Raw genomic sequence first — 20,754 nt, 5'->3', positions numbered from 1 at the left:
GTCGTTGTCAAAGGGCTGTTGTAAAACACTTGGCTGTTGGCCAGAACAACTCAAGTCATGCTGCTGACAGCTTTGACAACTCCAACACACACACACACACACACACACACACACACACACACACACACACACACACACACACACACACACACACACACATGCATGAGTATGTGTGCAAGCTTATCTCTCTACACTTGAAGAAAACACAGATAAAGGAGGAGGGAACAGGAATAAAAAGAGAGGTAAAAAAAGAAGAAGTAAGTGCAATAAAACAGTTTAAACTGTACAAACAAACAAAGCTGATTAGAGGGTTACACTGACACTGTATTTACACTTTATCTTCTTATTTAAGTGGATCAAGGGCAGATGGATGGATGGATGGATGGAAACAGATTTTAAGGGGTTGACTGGAGAGAGGATAGACAAATGAGAAGAGGAAGGGGAGAAGGATAAGCTGTCTCAAACAATGTATGAATGCAGAAGCGGGGTGTGTGTGAGTTTGTGAAAACAAACTCAAAGTGCAAGGGCTGCACACATAAGGCCATTTCCTTGTGTGTGCAAATTTTTTGATTCCATCCAAGTGAAGTAACTCAGCCAAAAAAAAAAAAAAAAGAGTAGAAAGATATACTTTCATAAAGGTCAGCGCTGGAGCCTCAATAACGGCTGCAGATGCCGTTCCCATACTGGCTCCCATACAAAGCCACCACAGAGCATAATACACATGTGGATTTAGTCACCTTTGCATGGTTGAGTACTTGAAAAAAGGAAATAAAATATAATGACTCCTTGACTGCAGTTTGCAGACACATAGGGGAGGATGGTGGAGATGCAGGGCGGCGAAAAAGTGTCCAAGTTGAATAAAAAAAACGAGGCAATACTGGACTCAGTGAATTTCGGCTTTACGAATGTTCCATTTCAGAGCATATTTTCTTAAAATCAATGGAGGAAGTTGTCTTTGAGCTCCCGGATGGTGGTAAGGAGGAAACCAAAATACAACCGAAGTCCAAAAAGAAAATATAGGTAATTTCTCAGATTGGGATATCATGTGTGTTTCATAAAGAAAAAGAAAAAAAGAATTTGGAAAGTATGTGGTAGTAATGAGCATTTGAATGTATGACTCAATAAATCAACAGTCTGCAATGAAGAAGGGGAGGGAAAGAAAGGGAGGGGGAGGTCCGTGGAGATTCTGCCTGGACTTCAGGACTGAGGTAAAACTATCCAGCAGAACAATGGGCTTCTGTGTCCCACTCTGCTATCTCTAGCTCAGTATTTTTCAGCTACTTCAGCTTCTTCTGTCTCTCCACGTACATTTCTATCCCAAAAAATGAACACACAGACACACACACACACAGAAACAGTCTTGTGTTGATTTGTTGCACTAGTCTCTTATATTCAAACCTTTCAAATTGATCCTTTCCACCTTTTTGCTCCATTTGGAATTCAACCAAACTTCATTTTCTCCCCCCCCCCTTGCTCTCCACATGCTCATAACACATTATTCATTTCTTCCTCTCATCTTCCTAAGCCCCCCCCCCTCCAAACACACACACACACACATACATACACACACATATCACTCACCCCTTGTTTATTGATTCTCTAGATTAAAAATTCCTGGGGTGGAGGGATTGTAACACACAAGCATCAAATTATTTTGGGGTGTGCTTATTTGCCTTTCCCTTGCATCTATTTGGCCTGTGTCTGTAGACAATTATGCCTCCCCAGCCCCAGACTCAGGTGCTAATAATGAAGGACAAATAGAATCATATGTGTAAACTTCCCCCACTGATGAAAATTTATATTAACTTTCTGCCACAGTAAACAGAGCTGCATAGCTACACCCTCCTGGGAGGACTGACGAGATGAATTTGCTCACTCCTACCCCAGGAAGAAATCTTGTACGGGGACGATGAGTGGCGGGTTGTTGTGGGAGGGGTCTAGCTGTATATTGTGTAACCTCACACTTATTTTTCCGTCTAACGAAAGACAAAACACGGGTCTGTTTAACCCATCACAGATTAAGTGTGTGTGTTTATGTCTGACTAGCGCATATGCAGTAGACGCGGCCAGCAATAACAGTGCTGTCGTTCCCCCCCCGCTAATGCTAACGTCCTGCCTCCCGCTGTTTTTCGCTGTGAATATTCTGTCGCGACTACAGTGATATATACGTTCTAGCAGGGGGAGAATAAATGGAAATGTACTGTAATGAAATTTTTAAACGAGACAACTCTATTGTGAGCACTTTTATCAGGTCTGAAAGTTGGACCACACTCAAAACCTAAACGGTTCTGTTCTTCAGACGTACTTCTCTCCCATTGTCTAGATACATCTCCTCTGTGCTTCATTACTTATGGAATCCAATTTACCCCAACAATACACCTGCTTTCCTTTGGTCTGTCTCTGCTGCTGCTGCTGCTGCTGGTGGCTTTAGCAAGTCTACACTGACCTGTGCTGTGTGGCTACGTTCAGATAAGGTGACAGCGGGCCCATTCAGCACTGCCTCTTTTATCTACTGCAGGCCTGCTCTTAGGGAAGTCCTTTAGAGCCCCGGCGACTGAGAAACTGCACAATATACTATCACAAAGAGACAGAGAGGAAGAAAAATAGGGACAGACAGAGGGGAGAGAAGAGACAGGGAAAGGTATTTGTGTGTGTGGAATAAGAGAGAGAGGTATGTGTTTGTTAAAGATGGACAGTGTGTGTTTGTGTGTGTGATAGAGAGAGGTCAAGTGTTCTCTTTTGCAATAGCCAACCCCCCTACACACATAAAAACCACACAAACAGACACATTCTCTCCGTATAATACACTCGTTCTCTCTGCTGAAGTGCTTGATTTCCTCTTCAGGTGATTATGATCCCTCTCCTTTTTTTTCGCGTGTTCCAGGCGAGTGGAGGTCACACAGCTGGATGAATACCTGACATGAAATGTTGCATTCAAGCCAGCCATAGTTCATTTAGAAAAGAGGCTGAGGCCAGTGGAAAAAAAACTGGAATGGTGAAGTAGGGAAAAAGAGCGAGTTGCTAAAAAATTTGAATAAATAAACAAGATTGATATCACCATCTTTGTTAGGTATAATAATACAAATACAACTACAGCACAACTGCATTTCACTGCAAGCTGTTTTCATATCAATCTTGTCAGAAGATCAGACACAGTGAAGTTGTTTTTCCATGGAGCGTGCGTCTATCTTTGTTGACAGGGCCTTATTAAGAGGCTCCCACTCCAAACACATAGCCAGAGGCGACTAGTAATCTGACTGTGGCACCAGAGAGCAAGCAGCTGCCGCAGAAGACTCGTTTTTGGAGCAAAATGCCAATATCAATAGATGCGGTTGAGGAGATCAATGCGGCGGTGTCAAAAATGTGTGCATATGCTCACGAGACACATGCACAAACAATGATGCGGCGAATAAGAAAGCCGGGTAAAGCTCGAGCAGCACACATACACAAACACACACAAGCTTTATTGCTTTCATGCGTGCACTCCAACCCTGAACCCGTGCAGATGTGACTAAGAGTGAACTGTGTGAGTGAACACAAACGTCTCGATGAATTGCACTGGACAACAAAGTAGAGAGTCTGCGTAATGTTCGCCTGAGCTGGTGTGTGAGTAAAGTTCCTGTCTGGCCTCCTGAGGACTCTACGCTGGCATCGAGCCACTCCTAAAAGAAGCCTAGTACCAGTGGGTGAAAAAACACCTCACATGGATTATCTTCTAGTGCACAACATATGTGAAAGGACATGTTGGGACAATGCGAGGGGAATTTAGTCCACACATTGCATCTCTTGTCAATCCTTGTAATAAAAGCCATTCTAGGGAATAAGTGTTGCAAGTTAGCATCTGCAGTACTGTCTATGTTATTGTTTCTGTCTCTAATGGAAAAAAACTGATGCCTTTTTGAATCAGTCAACAAACACATTTTTTTTCCTCTGAAGACCAAGATTTTTGGGTCACCGAATTCCCGCGGCGCCGCAGAATTTCCATCTCAACACATTTTGTCTGTATCTTTCATTCAATTTGCATATTGCACTTTGTAGTTGTACGGCAATTCTGATGATTCAATTAATCCTGCAGCCCTACTGTCATCCATCTTTGTGCCAAATAAACCCCCCCCCCCCACAAAAAAAAGAGGCTTATGTCGATTAAAAGCCCCGGTGTTGTGCGCCTGTGTGTTGACACCAGCAATCCAAGCCTGTATTCCTGTTTAGTGCCTTGTGTGTAAGACCTCGTCTTGGGAGCTCTGCGGTTGCAGGTCAATAGCGTGAGTGTCTGTCTGTCTCATCCTGCAAGATCTGAGGTTAAGTGCTGCATGAGCGAGAGTGTTACTCTGTTCTGGGGCGATGAGAGAGCGTGACCTTGAGTCTAACACTGACTGTGGCTGACAGCTTTTTTAGTGACACACACACAATACAAAACATTTTCTATAGTTGTACATACACTTAATCTGTTTTTTTTGTATCTGGTAAAAAAGGAGGAAACTTCTTTCCTACCACTAGGGCAAATAAAGGCAGAAGTTTAGTGGTCATTACGTAGTTTATAAAAGTTTATGTGACTACTCTGTCTTGCCATTAGCCCCGAGCCTCCTCAGTGATGCCGCGCTCCATTTAAAGTGATATATCTTTTAATGAATAGCACACTTCCCCCCAAAGATCAACCCAATAAATAGCCACTACATCTGCCTGTGGAAGGGCCATGGATCACGTTCACCTTCAGTTTCTCTTTACTTATGTAACACTTATCTTCTCCTCTGCTCCTCCTCCTCCCTTCCTTCCCTCTTCAATTGTACCTCATTGGATGTCTAGTGAATATTCCAATTACAAACGATGTGTGTTTGACCTTTAAAGTGAGCAGTAGAAGATACAGTTATCTGCCTTCCACTCTGACACCCGGTGTCTATCAATCAGTGATCCACCACCAGAACAGAATACTACACCGAGATGGACCTGGTGAATAAAATATGTTGTCATGTTTGTCAGTCACTGTGAGAATTACCCCGATCACAGAATGTAACTGGGATACGGTGGGCAAATACTTGATATAAAACGATATAAACATATGCCGCACACGCACAAACAAAAAAGACATGTTCAACGTTTTTTTTCTCTTTAATCTGCCGCCAGCCTGACTGAACCTTACTTCCATAAACAAAGCCTTTTCCAGCAGCATCCTATATCACGCTTCCAAGAACAAGCAAGCGTGAGCAGAGTCATACTTCTTTAGTTTCATTCTTATTCGCCGCCTTCTCCAAAAGGCCTAATCTACATCTTTCATTGAATCAAGAATGGAAATTCACAAGAAATGCTTCTTTTTCAATTTCATGCTAAAGTAGCTCAAGTTAGTGGATGTAATTTCTCCTAACAAGAAAATGTATCACTCTGTTGCACGCTTAGTTCGGCTATGTGAGGAAAGGGCCTCCTTTCTGCATTTTTTTTTCCTCCCTTTGAGCTTTGATAAATGTGACAAAAGCATGATCACTCCCTTCATAGCACACCATACAAGGACAGAACAATTACAGTGGTTATTAAAAAAATAAAACCTCTACTTGAAATGTGTATGAAAGATAAATGACATATCATTTAGGACTGCAGTGGAGGCATTATAAAATTAAGAAAAGACTAAGCAAAGAGGAGGGGAGGAGGTTATTTAACATATGGTGCAGAGACTTCAACTTCTGAGTGGGAAAATTAGGTTACGGTACAGTTTCTAGTGATTTGGATGGGGGGGTTCTCTCCTCACACATTTAAAACTGCTTCTTTCTGGCACATTCATTTGACGTTTTTAGGCAAATTATGATTATCACGCTCACGCTGAAATGGGTTCAAACAGGTGAAAAGGAATGCATTAGAAAATTGCACGACTGAAATAATACCACGCATGGTCAAGCCACCTGCCTAATGTATATTTATCTTGTAAACTTCTGATACATGCATATGCAGAAACAATCAAATCTTTGGGGGTTTTTTTTGCACCACGGACTTCAAGCGTGAAACCAGTATCAGCTTAGTGTCTAGTCAAGCTTGAAGTGCCGTGCCTCGCTCACAAAGCATGTTCTGCATATGCTCACGGGTGTCACTTTTATCAGGGTGGAACAACAAGCAGCTTTCCAGTGCTATCGCTGATCAATTCATGCGAGTTAAGCCCCCACCACCACCCCCCCCAGCGAGGGTAAATAAGCAGTGGTTAGGTCCTGATGAGGAATGGCAGGCTAGAGAGAGGTAGGCCTGTCTGTATCTGCTGCAATGAATCCCTGACTTCCACCATTAACCTCAGATGAGAGAACATCTTCTCTGTAGCAGCCCACCCACTCGGAGAACTTTCAGTAGATTTGGATTCATGCACTACCTCCACAGAGTTTTACTGTTTGCTCACATTAAAAAAAAAAAAAAAATACACAGCAAATATTATTGTTAAATGATAAAGACTTCAGCCCACCTTGGCAGCAAATGGATGACTTGACCTTGACTGATTCACTGTAAAATCCAGAAGCTTCACTTCTAAAGCCCTGCAGTGAAGAGAGCCAAAGCCTGCGCTAAGTGACATGTCAGTCAGTTCGTTTGTTTGGAGCCTTCAATTCCCCATGGCCTGAGCTTATTTACTGCATTTGTATGAAACGCTGTGAAGAGGAGAGGACTGAGAGCCCGGCTGGCTCTATTACATATGTATACGATGTTTGGAGGCTGTGCGCAAAGAGCATCTCCCCTTGCAGTGTGGTAGTGTAACAACTACAAACAACTTGGGAGAAGGATAGAGCCATTTATGTATTCCAAAATGGGTCAGGGATGAAGGTAATCGGAGCAGCGGCGTGTTGACAAATGCAACATAAAAAATATGATACCTGGAAGCAGAGACTCTTGGTGCACTTTAGAGACCCAGGGACATTACAGATGCTACTACGTCTTACCAGTCAGCTTCTTAACCAGATTTTAAGTCATTTTATTTTAAGTAAGAGAAGGGGAGGGAGCGAATGTGGGAGTATACACACACAACAAACCATCGGGCATGCGTTTCAGAGTCTGATTTGTTACTATTCATGACTAAAGCAGAGAGAAACTGTAATACTAGACATGCTTGTTAAATTCACAACACTCCAAAGCTGCCTTCTAGCAAATCCTGTCTTTTGGTTGTCAGCTTAAGACACCCTGGCATTTGCATATGTAGGATTTTTAAGCTCTGTTAAATGGATAGCAGTGTCGTGGCCTATCAAATGACTATAAGCTACTTGCCTTTCTTTCTTTTTTTTTGAAAGGGGGAAGGGAGCCATGTACAGGAAAAAGCAGGCAGCAATGCGTTACCGTGTATGCACCAGAAAGCACCCGAGCACACATGTTTTCTGTTAACTCCACATTAGGGCAAAACAGAGCCATTTACATGTATGTATTCAGGCTGGTGTGTGACAGTAACACTCCACCCAGCCATATTAATGACTGGTACTACGTTAAAGCCAACAACGGGGGAGTGGCAACAAACAATGACAGAATGCCTGTTTTCGATTGTGAAGCCACGAAAGATGATACGCCATTCACCACCAAGGCAGTTCGCCAATAAATTATTGTGGAGGGTATTGAGCTGAAGCAATTGCTCAAGTCCTTCAGCGCATGTGTGTGCGAGAGTCTGTGTGTGTTTGCGCGAGTGTGTATGCAATGCCTGTATATGTGTTTGCGTTGGTGTGAGTGGACTATAGATCCAGTGCCATTTATTTCCCAGAGCTGAAGCGGGGCAGTTAGGGAGGCGTAAAAGGAAATGAGTTGTGAAGTGGCCATTGATCCTGGCCTGCACTAGGTTGGCTAGAGACTGCTACGACTATTGGCCACTGTATGTGCCACTGAATGACTGCCTCTCTTATTTACACTCAGGTGGTTAACCCATGGCCCAGTTTCTTTATCACTGGGCTAATGTGTTTAAAAGAAGAAGCAATGCAAGAAAAAAAAGGAAGGAAAAGCACTTTATTTCATTGAATGTAACATTAAATGAATCACTCTATACATTGTTAATGTGGTAAATGACTATTCTAGCTGCAAAAGTCTGGTGTTTAATGGAATATGTACATAGGTGTCCATCTCTCCAGTGTTCTAGCGGTACATTGTGTTTGCTAATCGTGTTAGAAGGCTACTGGACGATTAGAAAACCCTTGAAAACACTACCGACTTTTGAACGGTAGTGTATGTCCATGCACTTGATACTGCTTTAGGTTTGATTCCGTCATGGAACTGACCTCTCTATCTGATACCTTGTCACACTCAAGTAGAAGCAAACACACACACACACACACACAGTATGATCCGTTTTCTACCTGTGTCATCTTCAACTTTGTAGCCTGCTCACTGCCCTCACCACTGCTCCCAACTGCTTGAGCATAAAATACCCATAAGCAGCATCTATTTCCAGCAGATTTCACGCTATATCTTTCTCATCCTCTCGTCTCGATTCTTCCGTCGCTAACTCTCCCCTCCTCCCCGCCACCCTACGCTTACTGTCCCTTTCTCCTCGTCTCTCTTTCAAGCCCTTGCAGCTTGACATTTCACCACGATCTCGAGGGAACACCGGCACGAAATGGAGTTACTGGGAGAGAGCGCGCCACTGTAAATTCCAGGAGGCCACACGTAATGTGTCTTAAACATAAGATGGACAGCCCCGGGTTTAAAGGAGCCGAAGAATGCGACGGTGTGAAAAAAATATGTGGGAAGGAGGAGAGACAGAGGAGGGGGGAAGGAACGAGGAAAAGGTGGCATCCAGATAGATAATAGAATAATACTGTGTTTTGTCTGGGGAAGAGTGAGCAAACAGTAGCTCTGCTGTCATTCACAACCTATATCTTTAGTGTCATCGCAGGGGGGGGAACTACAGGCCTATATGTCACAGGCCTGTATGTACTATTCTGAAGGGACTGTCTGCAGAAAGTCAGGCATGAGGAGATGGCTTTCGCAGTCAGACACGAGGATCTATTCAATGAAAGGGGGGAATAATTTTGACAAAGACACACTATGCTGCTTCCCTTGTACTTCTCCAGCCTTTAGAGAGAGGGGAAAAAAAACCTTATCTTCACACGGATGATGACGCTTCACAAAAGACTCCTTTATAATATTGTTCATATTTCAGGGCAGGTCTCTCTCCTGTCCTGAGAGGTGATTGATGCATCAGGCCAGAGCTAGTGTCTTATTTACACAGTTGAGTGGGGACAATCTCAGGCCTGAAAGATAAACCTAATGAGCTTCTTTGTGTAAGGGTGCAAATGAGGGAAACCGTCCTCCCTCCCCTCCTTTCCCTTTTCTATCCAAAGGGACAGTCTGGGTGATTAGGCCTTTAAATTATGCTCAAGGGCAAAGCCCAGATTTGCATCTTTTGTGTGTGTGTGTGTGTGTGTGGGTGTGAGTGGGTTGGTGGGGGTGACAGATGCAGGTGAAGGGCAGAAAAGAGAGGGAGATGCTTGAGGCTAGTTGGTGGCAGGTGAACACTGTGAGTCAGACAGTATTTACCTAAACAACAAACTCAAGTTGTTGTAAGAGGAAGGTGAGCTCAAGTCTGGCAAATAAAGAGCGCACGCACACACACACACAAAGTAATTTTGTCATTTGTCTGTGGGGTAACTTTCTCCCTAATGACTTTCATTTTGGGGAAAATTTCATTTGCCCCTAAACCCTAAAATGTTACCCATCACTTGCTGTCAGATTTCTCATCCCTTCTCTTTCCTCCAGCTAAACAGCTAGGAAGGCAGGTTAATTGCTGTCACTCTCAAGTTGGACCACTGCCTAGCTCTCGTGTTGCAACGGGGGGGTAGCCGAGAAGAAAGATGGCACCTTGGCGCGCACTTATTGTAATTTCTGTCAAACTGCTGCAGTCATTTAAATGGGGTTGGATAGTTTTGCATTTTGCTGCATCATGTGCCTCAGGAAAACACTGCAAAATGCAAACCCTGCCAGTTTACCAACACGTAAACTCACTGCCGCACTCTCTAATAAACCGCATTTTGGTGCAAGAGTAAATAAATATTTCTCCTCACAAACAAGAAAAAGCAACAACAAGCCTTGTTGTTGTCTTGTTTGTGAACAACAGGGACCTTTTTTTTTACCTTCTTTATATGTTTAAAGTCAGTGAAGTAGATCTTCTGGATGAGTAAGAACACCAATAAGACTTTGTTAGATCTCCTGACCTCACACTCGCTCTGAATATCAATACACTTCCTACAGCAGTGAGCCCATTTACAGGGGGCATCGTTCAGTCATCAATTCCACTGATAACCCTGGCAGGATTAAGTCTACAGACCACTGTAATCAACTAACAGGCTCATTATGGACATTATGGTATGGATCCAAAGATCAATGCAAGGCCGCAATGTACATACAGAGCAGCACATGATATTAAAACTTAAAACTGGGGGCTGAAGGCCGATGATAAAGTGATTGGAAATGAAAGCTCAGCACGTTTTTTTTTCTTCTTTCTTTTTCTAGTGATCATTTAGCATAGTAATTAGGGTTGTGTAACATTCATCATTTGCTTCTGATACATATCTGTCGCTGGCAAATTGCAATCAGATACAGTGGGTATCTAATCTGTGATCTCAAATCAAATTAGGTCTATTTAGACAACCTTGAGGGTGGGGTGGTGAAACCCTGACAGAAAATTAGGGCCTGGAAATTCAATTGTGACACAATGGCTACGACTCAGATGCATGGATAACGGAAGTATGCGACTTGTGCAGTGAAAAACAAGCGCATTGTCTATTTATTTCGAGTAAAAACCGCTCTTTTATCAACATTTGAGTGTGGAAATAATTGCTCCTGTGTACCTTGGACTTGATCTGTGTCCCGCAAGACTGTGGCTGAATCTAAGGCGACGAGACCTTAAGATGCTGCTTTTCTAATTATAGCTGCAGGTGGTATTTTGGAGCTAGTAGGTAATGGCTCAACCCACAGGGACAGTGGAGAATTCATCAGTGCTTATTATTAATCATCCCCCCAGCAGCATGATGAGAGACTGGAGCCTCTATACCCACTGGACCACTCAATGTCATTCCAAATGTGGCTGGGAAATTAAACCCAACAGCCTTCCTTCAAAATGCACTAAGAGCAGACACTGAGTGGAATTCATTACGGCACAGGTGCGAGGAAATTAAATCAAATTTAAAAAATAATAACGCACATATATGACCACACAATATACATACTGCCTTCACATGCATGCCAGCGGTCACTCACTTACATAAAACTGCCAACATCAGAGTCAATTCCCTCAAAGGACCACGTGAGCAACTGCACAAAAGCACTGCTCTGTGCTGACAAATGTCTTTTTAAAAAAAAAAGGGGAGGGGGGGGTCTTTTATCGTCTTCTATGGACCGAGCTGGTTGTGCAAAGAGATGCGGCAGCCGTGCACGCACCGCAGGAAGTGTATGTGAAGTTAACAGCACACAGGGCCCCCTGTTTTAAAAAGCCTCCAGAGACCTGTTAGCTGGACTGCTCATTTCAATGTGTCTGTCTCTGGGTCGGGAGAAGGGGCTTGGGCTGGCCTCTTTACAAGGTGCACACTGTCATAGCCTCCCCACCATCCACTCCCCTACACCCACCCACCCACCACCACCAGAGTCTTCTCCTCCTCACCATACGTCCATCTCAGGGACTTAACTAGACACTTTATGCCTATGCCACTGTTCTCTTAGAGATCTCTGGTCCTTTTTTTTTTTTTTATAATGGCACAGCTTTCATTGCTTTACACTCACACTCACACATATACACAGACACAAGGGCCGAAACAATTGTTATCATTACGTTAAAATCGTGAATTTGCAAAAGCTGCAATCTATTATTTCTAGTTGTGATTGTTCTGTGTTGTATTTGTTTGATCTATAAATATATCATATCATTAAGTTCTCATACTTGCATACGAGTACAAATTTGATATTTTACCCAAATTGTTGAGCACACAATTTCATTTCTCACTTATTTCTCAACCTTTGTTATGTTATGTTATGATATAGCTTGTGATTTTTCATTTACACAAGCATTTAAATGTGGGGGTGGGCAATAGTTCATTAATCGCAATGCAGTTTTGAATCATCTGCTGACATTTATAATGATAATTATTTCTAATCAACTGATTTCAAAATGTTTTCTTGTGATAACCCATGTTGTTCAGCCCAAAGTGCAGCAACACAACACTTTCGGCCCCTGCTCTCAAGCCCTTCCTACCCGATCATCAGTGTAGACAGAGGAGCCATCGTCTACCTAACACCTTCAAATGTAAACATGTGATGGCAGATAAAGAAAAAAGAGAGGGAATCGACCCCAATCGTGTGTGGGAGGAGTGGCGGAGAGGTGATAAATGGGGGTCGAGGCCAAAGTGTGACGATACCACTGCAGCCACCAGCAGGACATGGTGGTGGACGGATGGCGGATGCAAGGAAGAGATCAGGGTATGGGGGTGGAGGAGGTGATGATGGGGGGGGGGGGGGGGGGGGGCTGCAGGACATGCTTTCATTTTGCTACACTGAATACCCCCATCTCTCTCTCTCTCTCACACACACACACACACACACACACACACACACAGCAACATATCGGCATCTATCGTATCGCCCTGACCAAGCTGACCCCAGGGCTTCAGCTGCTGCCATAACGACACACAAGCATAACACACACACACTCACACACAAGTATACGCATGCATGAAAATTCTCATCCAACCTAAAGGACAGCACGCATCATTAGAAACCTGCGGCGTTATCCCCGTCCAAGCCCTCTGACCTCATCTCCCACTGCTCTTTTGGCAAACTGTCAAAGCCATCATTCACAGTGAAAAGACACGAGAGACACTTGACTCCTTTACTCGGCTGGTGACTGACTTTCACAACTCCTGCCCCCCAGCGACCCGCCTCCCACAACCCCACAATGGAGCTCGTTCATCCTTAACTTAACTTACGACAAAAGCATGAGAGTCAGCCCGGACCGGGCAACATTACAACAACAATGGATATTGCGAGATAATTTTCTTCAGCAGCAAAACAACAAAGGGACAATATAATCGGATGTGTTTATACACCGTGGAAGACACTGACATTTGCAAATTGTTTCTGTTTGACAAGTTTTTGTTTAAAATCCACATGAAGCTATTTCAACTTAAAAAAAAATCTGTATCATGATACAGAATATAAATATTTAACAAGTCCTCCAACATAAAAAAATGTTTTTAAAGAATACATAACCACATATAGTAAGATGGAAAAAAATCTATATTATTTTGGAAATTGGAATAAAAATGGTCAGATGCTTCTCTGTCACTGGTTTGTGGCTGAGAGAGAGAGAGAGAGCCTCCAACTAGTGCCGAATAAGGAGGCCCTCTGGTGGATACAGCACCGCCATGACAGACACACACTCAAACACATCTGTATGCTCGCACACACTCTCTCCCTCTCTCTATGTCTTTCTTCTGCACACACTCTCTCTCTCACACACACACACATGGCCTGACATGTCTGCAAAGAATATCTCTATCACAAACGCAAAAAAAATCAAAAAAACAAAAAAAACAAAGTCACAAACAAAATCTATCAACAACTTCAAATTCCCACAGCAGGGAAAAAATACATTTCCGAGGCAACAGCTTCAGGCAAAAAAAATGTGCTGACAGCTTGACAAACTAATGAGGAAATTTAGCAGCACAACGCAAACAGCACACTATGCTGTATAAACAACACAAACAAATAATAGAAAAAAAAACACACCACAACAACAAACTGTATTACATTTTGCCTACTGCCTTGGTAAAGAGAGCGCTTGCCTGAGAAGAGTGGGAGAGCGAGGGTGCAACAGAGTGAGTGTGAGAGAGAGAGAGAGAGAGGGAGAGAGAACGGCAGAGAGAGACAAGACGGGGGAGAAACACAACTTACCTGCTGTTGTTGCAGATGCAGCAGCTCGACTGTGCTTACTTCGCTCGTGTCACCAGCGCTTGATCTCCCATCTCTACTGCCAGCCTCTAATTGGCTGCTGCTTAGGGTGCTCATTCCATTTTGACTCATTGAACTGTTGCTTATTGTCTCTGTGGCCGACTCCTGCATCATCATGATTTAAAACCTAGAAGTGATTAAGAGGCACCAGTTAGGGCTCTCCTTCTTACAATTCCCCCCTTCTTCCCTCCTATATTTTTTTTTTGTTACGCTTCCATTATCAAGCCCTCAGTCCCCCTCTGCAAATTAAAGCATTTAAAGAAGAGGGAGGGGGGGGAAGGGAGATGGGGGGTGGGATGCAGGAGGAGCAATTATGCATTCATTGTGTAAATGAAGCAATACAAAGAGATGCACATCCTGGTGCTGTTAGAAAAAACGGGAGGAGTTTCCAAATATAGCAAATATATATGTTTTTATCCACAGAAATGTGGATATGAATCATCAAAGTATGCTGCTTCATGACACAGTTTGGCACAGCTACTTTTAAATAGAACATTTTAAATAAAAACCAAAAAAATATATAAAAAAAATATTCAGAAATGAGTATAATCTCTGCGTACACTTTTCAGACAGCCAGGCACCACAGGAACCCCAAAAAAAGAAAAAAAGGCTGACGTGTTAGGCACTCCTGAAATATCTGACGTCTTGAAGCTGTCAGATTTTTTAGAGTCATAAACTGAATGAAGTTGCCTAATGACGCAAAGCTAATCATGCAAAATTAAAATTTGGAGATGGGGTGGGAGGAGGAGGAGGAGGAGGAAAGGAGGAGGCACCGCGTCACACGGCGCAGGGCAAGTGATGAACACTATAATGGGTTCGTCATCTTTTGCTATCGCTAAATAAGCTAAATAATATAGCTTTCTTTTCATTTAAATTTAATTTCTTCTGTTTTTTTGTGGGTTTGCTGCATTGATGCAATCAAACTTTTTTGAATCATGATACAACATATAAATGATGTTGATTTACGTGTGCTGGACGTTTTTGAGAGAAAATGAAGGGAAGAGAAAGGGAGGAAAAAAATATCAGGAATATCACTAATGATTGTGCTAAAAACAGCATAAATTATGCATATTACCTCCTCTCTCTTTCTCTCTCTCTCTCCAGTAATAAATGTTTTATAATTTCCCCCTGCATTTAATGCTCTGTACCTTTACTAGGGCAGAGAGGTGGCTCAAAGTAACATAAGCAGACACTCTCAACACAATAAATAAATAAGCTTGACTAGGAAAATAATTATTTTCTAAAAAAAAAAGGACCAATAATAGTTTAAATACATCTTAACAGCTTCTTTTTCATGCACAAAGGCAATAAGATAATAAACACGTAGAACAAAAGAGAGACAGATGATGACTATGACTCTCTCTCTCCCTGTGTCTGTATGTGTTGTTTGGCCAGTTTTAATAGAAGTGTGTCCACGTCCCCTTCTTTGTGTGTGTGTGTGTGTATGTGTGTGTTTGACGAGGGGCAGATACAGGACAGGCCTTTAAGGATGTCTACAGCCAGGATAAACAGGATCCAGCCAGCGCGAGAACAAACAGGGGCCGAGCGGTTACACAGAGCAGGGCGACAGCTGCCCAGGACACAAGTAAATAGGGAAGAGGCCAGGACAAGGCATGCTTGTGAACAAACAGGGCCCCCTGTTTAACACCACGCCGCTCACTACTGATGGGAAGCGACACAGAGGAAAGACAGAAGGCGAAGGAAGGAGAGAGAGGAGTGGAGAAGGTGGGGAGAGACGGAGAGAGTAGAGGAGTGTGTGTGGGAGGGAGGAAGGTAGTGTGTGTGTGTGTGTGTGTGTGTGTGTGTGTGTGTGTGTGTGTGTGTGTGCGTGTGTGTGCGTGTTGGGGGGTGGTGGTGGGGGGGGGGGGCACAATGTGACATCCAATCCGGTGATGAATCTCAGCAAAAGCAACTCAAGGCTGCAGCAGAGATCAGCCGGCTAATAAGTATTCAAATTAGGCATAAATTTTACATGCCCAATGTTTAAAATATTCAGAGAAAGACTGTCTGATTGCCTTTACTGCGATTTTATGAACATTCTAATGGAAACAGGATTTTTTTTTTCTTTTTGTTGTGTTTTTTTTTATTATTATTTCCTGTGCTATCAATGGATGTTCAGAAAACTTATATATATAAAACTATATATATATGATGAGGAAATAAGGATTTTCAATAATAACCAAGTCAGGGAAATTGTGCATGAATGAAATTTGCTTTAAATATACTGCATATATAATTAATATTATGAATAGAAAAAGCAAAAAAACATTGACTTAAGAGTCTTGTAATTTCACAATCTTTCTGCTACCTCCTCCCCAAAAAAATTATAATATCTGTGCAATGTGTGCAGCCCGCCGCAAAAAATGATAATGCAGATGTATGCAAAGTGTATTCGCAGAGATCAGATGGTGCTTTAACCTTAATGACAGCGGTGAGATAAATTAATTAGCCATCTAAAGGCGGCATTCAAATCTGCCAATTAGAATGTCAATTAAGAACACAGCCAGGCTGCGATGATGAGCGAGCTCCTGAACTGCGGGGTCTGACTGTGGGGGTGATGGAACTGTCACAGATACACACACACACTCAATACTCAAGAGAGACAGATAGTGACAATATTCAGCACCTGAGGGTGTGACTGTATACGGGTGTGTATCTACATTTGCGTATATACGTGTGTGTGTGTGCCCTACCACAGGTCTTCCGTAGCCTGTACCCCCACACCTCCTCCTCCCTGAGGGATACCAGCCCTGACCGCGACTCAGCCAGTCCTAAAGCATCTGGGTCATAAGGAGCCAGGCCACCCCGAGCTACAATATCAACTTGAGGGCCCCGGCTCTGATCTGTGCCGGTGGTGTCAGCGTTAATGCCTGGTGAGTGAGGCTACCGTCTTGTCCACACACACACACACACAAGCGTTTTGACATCCTAGAAAATTGCCGGTGTCCTGCATTTCAACACACCCACTATTTGATGCTATTTTCCCCCTCCTTAAGCCATAATCTTCCAATGGAGGGAGAACCTAGACTACTCATTATCACGATCGGAAACAGAGAGGAAAGGCTGTCGTTGCCCTTGTAATGCACTGGTAATTCTATCGATGTAAAGCTTTGGGAAGCGAGATGATAGTGATACTATAGGTGTTTAGGTTGTGACGCCGCGGTGGGAAGATAGCGAGACGTGGTGATAATGCTGCTGCTGCTGCTGCTGCTGCTGCACTACTCTCTAAATTTACTGCCGCTGATGGCGCCCAACATTTCCAACTGAGGTGGAGGCAGAGGCAGGGGAGAAGGAAAAGTATTTCCTGATCAAGCAAAAGAGACAAAGACAGACATTTTTATTTACAAAAGCTTCAGACCAACTCCAGCTTTCCGTCTCATTCCTCGTGCAACCATGGCCTCGCTCGCTATTCCTCTTTAGCTCGAGCAAATATTTACACTGGGAATCTTACACTATGCAAATCTGTCTCTTCCATCAGGTGCAAAATCTGAGAGTCCTGGCGACACATTTGGAGTGGGAAGAAACTCTCCTCTCTTTTTTTCTCTTCCAAGAAGTGACACAACAAAGGTGCAGCAAGGAGGAACTGAGCATTGTCTCAAACACAAACTCTCTCTCCGTCTTTGGCACATACACACCAAACACACACCTATCATTAAAGGGGGGAAAGAAGCAGCCCTCCATCTTTGTTTGCGAGCCCTAAAAGCCCTTAATGTAGCCTCATTACCTGGCCTGTCTCTCGCTCTATCATGTGCAGTAAACACACACTATGACACTGGCCATCCATCTAGTGGGAATACACAGCTGCCCGCTGTGTTCCAACACTGTCTAGGGAACACTAGGGAATTTAACACACACACATCCTCTCACACACACACACACACGTGCAGGATGCAATGTTAACACACAACAGGCTTGACACTGGTTTCGTTCAGACTCTTTGGATGATCCATTTTAAGCATGACGATGTTCTCTGCTCTGTCTTAATCTGGAACACTGTTCCATTACGAACACATATTTTCATTATCGTGACTAAAAAAAGGCAAAAGAAAAAGGAAAAAAGTGACATGCATTCATTTCAGGTGGCTCGCTTGTGAGATCAAAATTAAGAAGAAAAAAAATTACATTTCACAGTCTGCCGACTCCTCACAGCTCTCTGATCAAGTCCAGATATGGTTACCATTTAAAACAATCACAGATTCTGTGCTTGAGTGAAATTAATCCATCATTGCCATAAGTTACTATGCATACAAAATAAAGAAGTAACTGGGCAAGGGCAAGGGATCACATATTCAACACTTCAGATTGCTTAATAAATCAAAATGCCACTTATGTGCTGACTGAAAAAAAGAAGAAAAAAAATGGTGTTTAAAACCCAATGCAATTTAAAAGTGATAAATTTAATCCAAGACCAAATAATGAAGGACAAAAAAAAAAAACTTCTTGCATAAATGTATGCAAGAGACTGCTATCAATTTATGCCTTTGACAAATCTTTGATTATGATCACATGTTTGTTTGTACTCGGGCGTGACGTAAATCTTTCTTTTGGCAGAAAGTTGTTATAGTACAGAGACGCCACAAGCAGTTTATTAAAGCCTTCAGCCTCAAGCAGTGATTTTTTTTTTTTTTGGTGGCGCAGATGGAAAAACGACCACTTGGAAAGCTGTTTTTCGACAAAACCCAGTCCCCCGGATTAAATACGGAAAGCTAGGCTGTCGTACCTTAGAATTAAAAGCTTCCTTTTTGGCACTAAGGAGCCACCATAAAGGAGCATTAATGACTACTGCTTATAAACCTGTGTATGGTAATGGTTTCTGCTCTCAGATATAGCAATTTCAAAAGTGCTTCACCAGTGAATAAAGATTGCTTTGGAAAGAAGAAATCATATTTACAAAATCAGGAGTGGGGCCAAATGAAAAGAGATGAATATGAATAATGGACTTTGCCTTTTTTTTTTTCTCCAGGATTAATATTATTCAAAGCAACAGAATCAAACGTGGTTATCTCCTGTCCAATGAGCCCCTACATTGACAAAACCTCAGTCATATTTCAATTCTTCATTTGAGCCGACAATAAATTGTAGTTCCGTGATAGGAGACATTCAGCCAAGAATGTTCGGAACTTAATTCTCTTCTATTTACCATAAGGAGATGAGACAGAATAAGATAAAAGACGAGACTATTTGCCACAGTGTGTAAATGTCCCTGAATGGTGTGTGTGTGTGTGAAGAGTCAGTGTTTGTGGAGAATAGAAAAAGGGGAAGAAATGACAAAGAAAGCCAGAGGAAAGAGTGTAAAGTGCATGTTCAATTTTGCGGTCCACACAATGTCTCCTTAGAATCAAATGCAAGAGGCACTTATGAATACCGCAGCTGATACTATACTAATACAATTCATTTTTTATGTGAATATAACCAGCTCTGAAATATGACAATGGCAAAAAAAAGTTATTGTACATAAACTATTCAATTAATAATAAAAAAAAGGGGGGGTGGAAATACATTGTGATTAAATGTAATGTATTAAATTAAATAATAGTGCAGCAATAAATGCACATTTCTTAAATATACTTCAGTGGCACAGCACACACCTCATCGTCAAAGAGGAGGAAAGAAACTCCAGCACTGAGGCTCATCCCAGATCATTTACATTTTACCCATCAGGCTCCATTTTCAGTGTTGCTGATGCAGGAGACAGCGCCGCACCGCGCGTGCGAGCGAGCGACGCACGGTGACGAAAGGCTGATCAAGTCTGCTCTCATTTGCATATTTGCCAATTCCATTAATTAACTCAGCCCACCTAATCAGGGCTAATTGACCTATAAAGAAGGGAGGCCCTCATTGTCTCATCCAATCATCTTTACCAAGTGCAAGAGGAGGTGCGTCCGTGGAAGCAGGGGTACTTCCGACCTAACGGTATTTATAGACCCTCTTGTGAGGAAGTTTTTCACTTAAGCAAACCAGGACTGAGCTGCTGTGACATGGAGCAAAAAAAAAAAAAAAAAGGAGAGAGAAGAGGAGGAAAACGGACAAATTCTTTACATGTGTGGCGTTCTTTTGTCGGGGGAAAAGAGAGGAGAAAATTCAGGGAGGATCTATTGACAGTTGCTGGCCAGGCTCTCCGGTCGTCGCCACGGCATGGGCAGATCCAGAGGACAGGCACAGGGAGAGCAGCCGCGGCCGGCACAGCTACAGAGACATAGCTCATTGTGACATTTCCAGTTATTTCTGGTTGATTAGGGCCATTATGTCTCCAGCTCTGATTTATGTTGTCATTCCCCCTCAGCAGTCCTGCATCAATAGATCTTAATGAATTGGTAAATAAGGGTGAAGATTACAGTTGACAACACCGCAACATTCCTCATTCATACCAGACAAGATTTATGTAACCAATTAGGAGCATAACAGGGGGGGGGGGGGACTGGTCAGAAGAAGAAATAATCTTTCAACAGGAAAATTAAAAAAGACGAAGCCACGACAAAATAGATAATGGACAGTCTTTACCGCCGGCTTAGTCACACTATGTCCATGCCCGGCTGGGGACTTTTAAAACTCAGGAGAATGGATCCTTCCTCCTTTCCTCGTATGATTAAAAAAAAAATTGATTTGACCAAAAAAAAAAATGTATTGCCAGACTGCTGAAGTGTACAAAAAAACACACACCCACATATGAATATAATGTCCCAACCAAAGATGATGATGATGGAATCAACAGATTAAAAATTAAGCCCTTGCCAACAAAGCACCACTTTGATATGGAAATGTACAATTTCAAGAAGCCACTCTTCCCCCCACAACCATCAAAAACAGAGTCAATGAAAA

General features: G+C 42.7%; 1 protein-coding gene across 1 annotated transcript in view; it reads right to left on the bottom strand.

The window, feature by feature from the left end:
* The window catches only part of foxp2 (forkhead box P2), a gene marked incomplete at its 3' end in the record, with an annotated part of 87,608 nt that overhangs the window by 40,721 nt on the left and 26,133 nt on the right, over positions 1-20,754 (bottom strand). Inside the window, exon 3 of the mRNA XM_083906569.1 lies at positions 13,879-14,062. Coding sequence (XP_083762695.1) covers positions 13,879-14,052 — 174 coding nt within the window. The 5' untranslated portion in view covers positions 14,053-14,062. The remainder of the gene's footprint in view (positions 1-13,878; positions 14,063-20,754) is intronic.

Source organism: Microchirus variegatus (assembly GCF_963457635.1).
Source record: "Microchirus variegatus genome assembly, chromosome: 20".
Classification (NCBI taxonomy): Eukaryota; Metazoa; Chordata; class Actinopteri; order Pleuronectiformes; family Soleidae; genus Microchirus; species Microchirus variegatus.
The sequence above is the reverse complement of the archived record's forward strand: the minus strand, read 5'-3'. Positions and strand labels throughout refer to the sequence as shown.